General features: G+C 36.8%; 1 protein-coding gene across 1 annotated transcript; it reads right to left on the reverse strand.

Annotated features, from left to right (window-relative positions):
- Positions 1–688: 688 nt before the first annotated feature.
- LOC134379158 (large ribosomal subunit protein eL42-like) lies at positions 689–11,539 on the reverse strand. Its single transcript, XM_063098362.1, has 2 exons — positions 11,519–11,539; positions 689–1,057 (listed from the first exon to the last, which is right to left on the reverse strand). The coding sequence occupies exons 1-2, from the start codon at positions 11,537–11,539 to the stop codon at positions 689–691; spliced, it is 390 nt and encodes a 129-aa protein (XP_062954432.1).
- Between the last annotated feature and the right edge of the window lie 399 nt (positions 11,540–11,938).

Genomic DNA, 11,938 nt, shown 5'->3' on the forward strand with positions numbered 1-11,938 from the left:
GAACGGCTTTCCTTTCATGCCCAGACCTTTCTCTGGGAAAAGGAAGATCAGTACCCTGCAGGGGATTTTCCACGTTGGTTTCCTCCAGCGCTGCCCTGCTCTGGCAACACATGTTGACGGCTCAGATGGAAAATGTTGAAACAATTACCAGGGTGCTCTTCCAAGAACATCAAGCTGAAGCCTGTGGAATACTCTGCTGATAGAACTACACTTTTTCATACTCTTCCAATTCTCTCAAGGTAAGAGGGAAACAATGTAGATTAAATGCATAACACTTACCAGTGATAACTCATCACTGAGCATGAATTGGTTATAGATTTTAGTACTTAGTTCACATTATAGAAAAATGTTCATGGACTCAACTCAAGAAAAAATGCCCATAGGGCATATGTTTTGTGCAGTTACTTCTAAAGACAAAATCATCTTTGAGGGCAGTTTAGAAAGAAAGAGAGGTATTCATACCAGTTAAAGAAGAGGAGATGTGAGAAGCGTTGTTGTTTTGAAGAGGGCCATTAAGCCTCTGAAGATAGTACAATAGGCACATGCCAAGTTTCTTTTTGTTTTTCCCAACAAGGGAAATTTTATTGATGGCTGTAGTTTATTCCCTCCCCAAAGACCAACTGTAACCAAATGAAGTGAACATAACCTCAAGATTTTATTGTCTTCACAATAAAACAAATGATAAAGCTTAAAACTGGATCACTTGGTCCTTGCTCTTCTTATCTCCTCCCACTTCAAAATGCTTGCATCTCTTACTCGCCAGCATTCTCTTAGATCTGCAGTTAGTCTCAACACACTCAAGCCTCAGCACAATCTTCTTGGCAGTTTTAGCCTTTTTCCAGAAAATTAATTTAGTCTGCCCACCGTAGCCACTCTGCTTCCTGTCATAACGCCACTTTCCCTGGGCATACAGAGAATCCCTGCCCTTCTTATTCTGGGCCACTTTGTAGGGTTGGTGTTTGCCACACTTCTTACAGAAAGTCCGGTGAGTTTTAGGAATGCTGAACACATTTGTGGGAGCACATGGGCATGGGAAGAAAGAGCACACGCCAAGTTTCTTAACATACAAACATCCCCTAACCCCCCACTCCTGCCACCCCCCACTCCACGTCTCTACTTTACTTCCCCTGAGTCTACACCGTCCCCTTTTAACTTCCGTTACTCCCTTGTTGCCATGAAACAACCAAGCTAAACTAGACTCTTCACATCACCTAACATACAAACATCCCCTAACCCCCCACTCCTGCTATCCCCCCACTCCATGTCTCTACTTTACTTCCCCTGAGTCTACACCTTCCCCTTTTAACTTCCGTTACTCCCTTGTTGCCATGAAACAACCAAGCTAAACTAGACTCTTCACATCACCTTGTGACAACATCTAAATACCTTTTAAGAGAGTGTTTTTTGTTTCTTTTACTCAGAGCTATTCCCCAAAGCCTTCATGTAGCTCTTCCTTTTCTAATTAAACAAGCTTTTTTAAAAAAAAACATTTCAGATAACTAAAAATTTGTTTTAAACCATTAGATAGTAAACAATATGCTATTTTGTACTTCAGTAGCATAGATTATTGTTAAAGATACCTTATAATCTTTCATATTTGTATAGGGTATTCTTAGTTTTGTGCTAACAATTAACGAACTTTTATAATATAAGCTTCTTTTTCAGTTGAGAAAAACTTAAGACAGAACTACCATTGACCCAACAAAGCAATGATAATATGAAATATACAAAACAATAATAATATAAAATTTTAAAGTTAGGAAAGATGTGGAGAAAAAATCATATACAAGGGCTCTTCAAAAAGTTTGTGGAAAGATTATACTATCTCTTAATTTTATTTTTTCACAAACTTCTTGAAGTACCCTCATACTGGGCTTGTCGAGCTTAGGGTTTCAATGTTATTCTCACATGTCACCAGGAAGTACATGGAAATTAGCTGCACTTCTGCTTTCTCATGCAAAGACCTCCTCAAACTGTCAGTAATGATCACAGGCCTGCTATTATTGCCTCCTTCCAATAAAAGCCCTATAAATAATTGATATCTCCTTAGACCCTACCTTGTTGCCAAAGATTCAGTAACATGAAAAATATATGGTGTCCTAGTTGAAGGATAAAGTCTCTGTATAAGAGAATGAATGAGTTTGAAGACACATTTCAGCATTTGGATTGGGTTTAAGGTAGAAGAGATGTAAATAAATAGCTAAAGGCATAGAGGCGTCCATATATGAAAAGAAATGTCAACTTCAAAACAGTTAGTAAAAAGAGGTTTCTAGATTTAGAAGAAAATTTTCAAACTCACATTCATTAGTGGAGAAAATGAAAGCATAATCAAGGTCACACACAGCCTACTGGTAGCAGTGTGGGACAAGAGCCAAAAATCAGCTCATTGGAGTTTCCTACAACAGATGAAGAGATTCTTGGCATGTTGAAATGATGGCAGTGAAGCTAAACCAGACAGTGACAGTAATGGTCTCCTAAATCTAGACTTACCTGGATGCATTGTTCTAGGTTGTATGTGATACATAGAGTTCTGTGCAAAATGGAAGATCTTGGTGACATAAGAGTTCTGATCATAATGGCAGATAAACCAAGCCACCTTCTCCAGCACTTCTAGATGAACCCATGGGTAAAGCAATAAGACTACTTTTGGGATTCTTGCCAGTCACATGAGCAGATTCTAAGACTAAACAGTTATAAGTGAGTTCTGAACTTATTTTACTCTTGGGCTCGCAGCAACCACATACTCTGTCCTCCCGTCTGCACAAGAAACCTCTGGAGCAGGCTCAGAATGAGGCACTTGATGGATATCCTTCCTCTTGGCGTATTTCTGCTCCAGCAAAGCCAAACTTCTTCATGATGTTATCTGTTCTAATCTTTCTCAGTCATGGATGTCAGTGGAAACTCTACCTCTGTAAATAGAAGAACTTCACATCTGATTTTTATCATATTAAGCTAAGGAGGATTTCTGTTGTCAGGGTATAAATAAAAATTCTCTCCCACTTGAATTATGACACTTTTAACATTTTTTAAAATGAGTATTGTGTCTACACTTGAGGGGTAATTAATTAGAAAGGCCCAGCACCATCTGGAATCCAGCATGCTTCAACCAGCATGTGGTGTTTCCTGAGCCACATCTCTCTTCTTGAACACAACAGAGGCAGTCATGTTGGGACATCTGCAGTTGTCAAAAAAGGGTTTGCTGCAGGCTTTGGTTTGACATGCTTTAAAACATTTACCAGCTTTTTGGAAGCATTACTATATTTGTCATGTATAACGGATCCATCATTTTATGCTGACAAAATGTGGTAAATGGGAGAGACATGGAAAGTTGCCTATAAAGTTCTAGTTCTTATTTGTTTCTTGACCTACACATACAAGTTAGGACCTGAGCCTGATGAAGAGAGCAATTATCACTAACATATTACATTACTGAGCTTTACTGATCTTTAGATAATATGATGTGTCTAGGCATTCTGACAACAAAAACTGAGATAAAACAAAATAGTGGCTAAGAGTTTGGCCTCTGAGTAATGCCACCTTAGTTTTCCAATATGTAAAATGGGAATATCTATCCTTTAGGTTTGTTGCAAGTATTAAATTATATAATGCAAATAGAATACTGCTTGTTACTGGCACAGATGGAGTGTTCTAAAAATGTTACCTGTAGTCAGCACTACATGATGTCAATACCCTGAATTGAAAGTGGGAACAAGACAATAATCCAGATTTTGTTAAAATGATTAGGGATATTAAAATATCTGAAATAATTTGATTAATTGATTTCTTTTAATTTGGAAGAACACAGACTTATTCTTAATTTGCCTTCTCTAAACATTTTATTGCACATAGAGTGCCTAGCATAGAGCTTTGCATGCTGTTTGGTACAAAAAAATGTTTGTAAAATGAACAAATGAATAATGTACTGCTATCGATCATATAACATATGATTTTTTCTTTTAAACCCCAAGTAAAAATTGCATAGGAGTACATTTTTAGCCTTCATTTTCGTAACCACATATGAGTACTGTACCAAGATCTTTTTGAATACAAATGAATGAATATTCTTATTTTCTTGGCACTCATTTATTTGAATATGGTTATTACTAGTGACAATTATGTTAGACATTATATTAGTCTGTTTCTGTTGCTTGTAACAATACCTGAGACTGGGTAATTTATAAAGAAATAGAATTAATTTCTTACAGTTTTGAAGGCTGGGAAGTTCAAGGTCTAGGGAACATACTTGGTGAGGGCCGCCTTCTACAGCAACACAGGGTGTCACATGGTGAGAATGGGCTGAGCAAGAGAGAACTAACCTGCTCACTTGTTCTCCTTTTAAAGCCATCAGAACCACACTCATTACTCCATGAATGGATCAATCCACTCACAGGGCACAGTCCTCACAATCTAATCACCTCTTAAAGGCCCCACCTTTCATTACCTTAAGGGGATTTCCTGCCCTCTTAACACGGTTACAGTGGGCATTGTTTCCAATACATGAATCTTTAGGGGATACATTTGACCCAGAGCAGACATAATGATGATATCTTTCTTTTGTAGAGCATCTCACAATCTTCAAGGCACTTTTAAAAAAATGTTTCATTTAGACTTCATGGGTGAAGTAGATGAAGATCATTGCTATTACTTTATTGAAAAGGGAAAATGCTCAGTCATGTTGTGACTTGTCTAAGGTCATATGATTAGTAAATGAAAGAGAGAGAAGGGTGTCCACATATGGCTGGCACACAGTACATCCTGGCTGGCTGGATAAATGAGTGAACCAGCTATACATGTTCTAAGTCTACAGCTTTTTCTACTACACCAAAACAAAAAAAAAAAATTAAAGCACTATATTTTATTACTTGCATCTATTTCTAGTTTTTACAACTTTTCAATATGTTTATGGCAAAATTACTTACCATATTTGATCAGCAAGTTTATTTGTGTAAAAATAATTATTAGCATTCTATTATGTAGTAAGCATTGGCAATACAACTGTGAGCAAGAAAGAACCTCTTCAAGGAATTCATATTCTGTTTGAGGATTGAAGAGCACAGACAAGAAACCCAACATCAGAATAATAAATGTGATCTTTTCAGTTATTGATAACTTATGTAGAAGATAAAATGGGATAATATGAAAGAAACAGAATATAGGACATGAGGGAAGGTTAATGCATTTGCAGGACTAATTGGGAAGGCTTATCTGAAGAGGTAAATGAATTTAAGACATCTATATTTACATATCTCTATTTACCTATATCTTTTCAATGTTATTAATTTTAAGCATTCTTCAATTTATAAAGTCTTCATATCTTATCATTATTATTATTACTTATAGGCATGTTACATTAATTTCTTTTTTTATAATTTTATTTATTGAATCAAAATCGATTATACATATTTTGGGGGTTGAACACTGAGATATGTTGATCAAATCAATATTACTAGCATATGTATTGTTACAAATTGTAATTATTCTTTATTCCCCTTGTCCAATCTCTCCCCTTCTCCCATTCCCTCTCCCCTCCCCCCTATAATTACCCTAGATTTCTTCTCTCCTTCTGAAAGAATAAGGGTTACTCTGTTAATGTATTGCCTAGATGATCTGTCCAATGCTGAGAGGTGTGATCAGGTCCCCCAATATTATCATAGAGCAGATGCTTCTTCTGTCACTCTGAAATGGGCTTTGTGGAGAGAGACGTCCTCTTCTTTTCTTTGTCTCTGCTGGTGACTCTCCTGTATCAATGCACTTCAGTGGTTGACGGACCATCTGCATGGTGGTTGTGGCATCTAGCCACTTTTGTGGCAGCCATGGTTATTATGCTGGCTGTGGTGGGCTACCCACATGGAGGTGATGTTTTTGGCATGCTCCTTGGTGCTGGTGGTGCCTGGCTGTGGGGTGTGTCTGGTCCCCTTTTCCATGCCTCTGGTCCTGGGGTGGGCCCTGAGGTGCTGGTGCTGTGTGCCTGGTTGTGGGAGGGTGGTCCGGTACTTTTCTCCATGCCCCAGGTCCCTGGGCGGGCCCTGAGGAGCTGGTGTGGCATGCCTGGTTGTGGGAGGAGGGTCAAATTATACCTTATCATTATTATTATTACTTATAGGCATTCTACATAAATTTATAAAACTGGTTGCTAATTCTCACTACTTTTAAAGCTATTTATAATTATGTTTTACAGTGATATTGTTTGTGCTGATATTTTAAAATCTCTTTTATCTCTTTTCATCTGTTCTAAATCAAATAGTGTAAAATTAAAAAAAAAAAAAAACAGAAACTTTTCTTTTGTCCTTTTAAGAAATTCCATTTGTGTCAAAACAATCTTATGAAAATATTGGTACCAAATAATTTAAGACAATCTGTAGTAAGACAAGAAGATCATGAGAGCAGGAGCAAATAAACATATCCTTTTCCCAGAATTTTAATTGAATACTGGCTATTGTTTTTTTCCCAGAAAAATGCTTAAGAGGGAAGTTGTGATTCAACAATGCACACCTCAAGAGATCTGGAATCCTTCCCCACAACAAGACTAAATATACAGCAAATGCTGCAACAAAAGCCAAAGGAAAGACTTACACAAAGCTCTGCCTCTGTACAGTTGTTGGAGATTGTTGCATTGAAACTGGATGCAACAAAATAAGCTTTGCTATGACATCAGGATCTGCTCTTGGCCAGCATGTTTCCTGCTGATATATCATGACAGCAAGTCAGGAGACTGAATCCGCGGCCTAACATCTACTGTAGATTTCAGGTAGAGGAACAACCTGCAGACAAAGGAACCCAGTCTGTCCAATCCATCAATTTAGTGGTGAACTGTGAATGGTACAATAGTTGCAATTTTCAAACACACACCCACACACCTTAATTGTGGAGTGAAGAATTAAACTATGGTATTTCTGTGTTCAGAGATAAACAAGGTGATTATATGTATGTAGAAAATATACAATAAGGTTAATAAAAAAGTTATCAAAACAGTATGGCAGTGGAAGGGGGAAGGCTGTGAAGATACAGGCATTGATTCACTATATGGCTTAAGGCACCAGACTGGGGCTCCTCAAAGGCATTTAATATAATTCAACTCAGTTCAACATAGATTGAGTGCTTATTATGTGCCAGGCTTTGGGTCTAGATCAATTTTATCAGTATCCTCTGCACAAACCCAATACCTAGCATTCCATGTATACATCATAAATGCTTCCTGAGTGAATACAAGAAAGAATGAATGAAACTGGATGACCCAGTCAAGGATCTGAGTCAGAAGCTAAATTCAACCAAATTTCTTTTTCAATCTGATTCCATTTCTCATATTCACTATTTTAAGTAAAGATACTTGCATGTTTCTAGTCATCCAAATTGACCCTAGTTATTTCCTTGCTTCGATTGGTTTTTCTGTTACTGTTGTAACAAATTACCACAAATTTAGTGACTTAAAACAACACCTATCTATTATCTCACAGGTCTCCAGCTCAAAAGCCCAGGTGAGCTCAACTGGGTTCTCTGCTCAGAGTTTCATGAGGCTGAAAGCAAATTACCAGCTGGGTTGGGCTATTATTTACAGGCTTTGCGGGGGAAAAAAAATCACCATCCAATCTCTTTCAGGCTATTGGCTGAATTCAGTTTCTTGTAGGACCAAGGTCACTGTCTTCTTGCTGCTGTTAGCTGGGAGTCTTTCCTAGCTTCTAGAAGCATTCCTTGGCTTACCCCCTGCATCTTCAACCAGCCATGTCAAGTCCTTCTCACAGGTGTGTTGAATACTTCTCATGCTTCAGCTCTCATCAAATCTCTCTCCTGCTCCCAATCAGAGAAGACTGCTTTTAAAAGGATCATGTGATTAGGTTAGGACCATCTGGATAACCTCCTCTTTGCCATATAATCACAGGAATAACACCAGGGAGCCAAGGTTTTGTGGGCCATCTCAAAATTCTGCTCACCACAGTCCCCACAGTCTCTCACATCTGTTGAATTGTCAAGTCTAGATTCTTGCGATTTCTCTCCTTTGCATTACTTTTACATATAAAGAGCGAAGTGGTTTGGTGCACATACTAGAAAGTGGATGTCCCATGTAGGCAGTAGCCCAAAGTTAGGTTTTCAAGGGATTCATAAACACCCGAGTTTAGAGAGAAAACTATCTCTTTTTTAACTACACGTTTACAAAAAAAAAAAAAAAAAAAAAAAAAAAAAAAAGACCATGCAGATCAAAACAAACATTACCAGTTTATAATGTATAATGTCTGCACTAGAGTCCACACAGATTTTAGCTTTTTTAAAAACATGGGTTTTGTCTATCTGTCTTCAACATCTGGAATTTCTCTGACACCCGTTAGGCCCTCAATTAATGTGTATTCAATGAATTAATGGTTATATTAATCTTTTAGTTAAAATGGAGTAATGGTATATATGTCATCTGCCTCTTTTTCAGGAATGTAATGAGAATCAGACATTCCATCTCCTTAGATGAGTCAGTGTAACTGATTTAGGACCACGAGAGAGGGTACATTTTTAAAAAGTGTTAATTTTAATTTTAATTTACAAATAATAATTGTATGCATTTACAAGTATGGGGTACAATGTGTTGTTATGCTACATGCACGCATTGTGAAATGATTAAATCAGAATAGCTAGCATGTTCATCATCTCACATACTTATTTCTTCGTGGTAAGAACATTTAAAGTCTCTTTTAGTAATTTGGAAATGTACATTATTATTTACCATAGTCACCATGCTGTGCAATAAATCAGTAGAACTTTTTCCTCCTGTCTGAGTGAAACTTTGTACCCTTTGACTAACACCTCTCCTTTCCCCATCCGCCCACCCTCCTGAAGCCTCTGGTAACCACCATTCTACTCTTTACTTCTGTGGTTCAACGTTTTTAGATTCCACATATAAGTGAGATCATGCAGTATTTGCTTTTCTGCAGTATTTCCCTGGCTTATCTCACTTAGCATAATGTCCTCTAGATTCATGCATGTTGTCACCAATGATAGAATTCCTTCTTTTTTAAGGCTGAATAGTAATCTATCATGTATATATTCCACATTTTCGTTATCCATTCATGTGTTCATAGGCACTTACGTTGTTTCCTTTTCTTGGCTATTGTGAACAGAGCTACAATGAACATGGGAGCGCAAGTACGTCTTCAACATACTAATTTTAATTCCTTTGGATATATACCCACAAGTGGGATACTAGGTCACATGGTGGTTCTATTTTTAGTTTTTTGAGGAACATTCATACTGTTTTCTGTAATGGCTGTAGTAATTTCTATTCTCACAGTGTACAAGGGTTCCCTTTTCTCCACATCCTCTCCAACACTTTTTTGTTTTTTTGATAATAGCCATTCTAACAGGTGTGAGGTGATATTTCATTGTGGTTTCAACTTGTGTTTACCTAATGATTAATGATGCTGAGCATTTTCTAATACACCTGTTGCCCATTTGTATGTCTTCTTTTGAGAAATGTTTGTTCAGGTCCTTTGCTCAATTTTTAATTGGGTTGTTTGTTTCCTTGTTATTGAGTAGTTGGTGTTTCTTACATAGTTTGGATATTAGCCCTTTATCATATGTATGATTTGCAAATATTTTCTCCCAGTCTACGGGTTGCCTCTTCACTCTGTTAATTGTTTCCATTACTGTGCAGAAGCTTTTTAGTTTGATGTAATACCATTTGTCTATCTTTGCTTTTTGTTGCTTGTGCTTTAGGGGCCATGTCCATGAAATCATTGTCCAGACCAGTGTCATGGAGCTTTTCCCCTATGTTTTACAGTTTCAGGTCTTACATTTAAGTCTTTAATCTCTTTTGACTTGATTCTTGAATATGGGGTGAGATAAGAGAGGGTTCATTTTAACACTTGAAGAATAGGATTTCTAGGAGCAAGAGCATTCACAATACATAAAGAAAATGTTTCTACCCTTGAAACTGAGATTGCTCAAGGAAACAAATCAGCCTTTGACAATATTTACATCCACATCATTTAGAGATTTCCCAAAAGCATTTATTCTGTGCATGAAGCCATACTTTAAACGTCCACAACCCCCAGAACTATCCCTTTAGATACTTTTCAAATGGGCTCTTCATTCTGCCTGAAGCACAGGTTTTTAAGTGTATTATCAATCCCTGATATCTCACGAGTTTTTCACATGGCTCTTTATCCATGTAATAGTCTTGCCTTATATTATATTTAACACTAACTTTGAAGACTCGTCCAAAATTTAAATGTTGTATATTCTCAGAAAATAAGGTAGCTCCAAATTAGTGGTCAGGCATTGTGTGAGGAAGAATTGAGAGCATGAATAATGACTTTGCTGAATTACTGAAAAGTGCCTCAGTCAATGACATACATCAACAAAAGAACATGCAATAAATTTTGAATTTCTGAGCCAAATATCATGCTTCATTTCCTTGGACCTCAGAACCTATTTGGCACAACAACAAAGAAAATTCATTTTGGAACTCAGAAGCAATCAACAAAGAAAGTTAGGAGTACTGCCAATTCTGTTGCTACTGTGCAAAGATAAATGGCATCTGACAGATTAGTCTGAAGAAAAATTTGGGCACTCAAAGCTAGAGTGTTGCCACACTGTCACTTACTGTCAAAATTAAAGAATAAGGGGTTAGATGAATTTTTAAAAAACTGATAAGATCTCTCCAGATTCGTCACTACAACATATAGCTGTACATATATTGTTTCCCAGCAGATATATAAAAATGTTATTCTCTTTTTAATACCCAAACACTGTATTCCAAAGAAATACAGCACCAGGTTTAGATGGATCATTGGCCATTTTCAGACAGCAATTCTCATGTTGTCCTTGCGAATCTCAAATGTTTTCTGAAGAGAATGACATCTATGAACTTAAAGGGAACCAGGCATTCTTAAAAATAATGAAGGAAGTTAATCTATACATTGTAGTAGACTATTATGATTTTTATTTTATGACTACAAAACTCAATTCAGTTATCCAACCAATAATGTCTAATATACTAAGCCAGTTGAATTGATACTGAATTCTCAGAAAAATAAATGGAACAAAATGGGTTGTTTAAAGAAAGGAAACCTTACACCATAAAAGACAGCTGCTTTTCAAATAACATCAATTGGATTTTTAATATAACCTATAAGGATTTTGTCTTCTTCCTTTTTTGGAGACATTTATAGTCAAATATAGTAACCAGAATCTACAGTTTGGTGCTCTTCTCTCCAGGCATTCTTATGTTCAACTCCCACTATTTTTAGCTTTATGCAGTTGTTTCAAGAACATACCTTTCCCCAGAAAGCAGTATTTTCTCCACCTTCAAAGAGAAAATTTAGGAAAAGTTCAGAAAACAAAGACTCCCTGAAATTGGACTTGGGCTGCTTTTACTCAGAACTTAAAACAATTGGGTTTCTTTAGTCCAGTCACTTTAAGGAACAAAAACGACAGCAGAATTCATTATCATAACTATATAACTCAGGCAATTGTAAACCATCAAAAATAGACCCCAATTCCATCAAAAACACTTATGTCCCTCCTGTTAACTTACCTTCATTTGTAGTCGATCCATTATTGTCACTGTTCCTGGCAGTCAAGACTGCTCTTGGTAGTCTAGGAAACAGACTCAATTACTCTTTTCAGTTTTTGTATTTAAGACAATTGGAAACTCGGCAGCAAATCCTAACTGACTGGTATCTAATGCTAAGAAAAATTGGCATATGATGATCTGTCAGGGTATACGGTAACTGCATTTATGTTTTATTGTAAGGATGATATCATGGTGTGATATATGATGATACAATAAAAAACAAGTGATTCTAGTATAAAATACCTAGAAAACGTGAGGTCAGGAGTCAAGTGTGACTCACAGGGATGAAATTATTAAAATGAAATCTGTGGCAATTTCTACTTTCTAGGGTCTGAGTGGGTGGTTGAATAATTAATCGTGGAAGAACATATCTCTATTCTG

This window comes from Cynocephalus volans, chromosome 5 (assembly GCF_027409185.1).
Source record: "Cynocephalus volans isolate mCynVol1 chromosome 5, mCynVol1.pri, whole genome shotgun sequence".
NCBI lineage: Eukaryota > Metazoa > Chordata > Mammalia > Dermoptera > Cynocephalidae > Cynocephalus > Cynocephalus volans.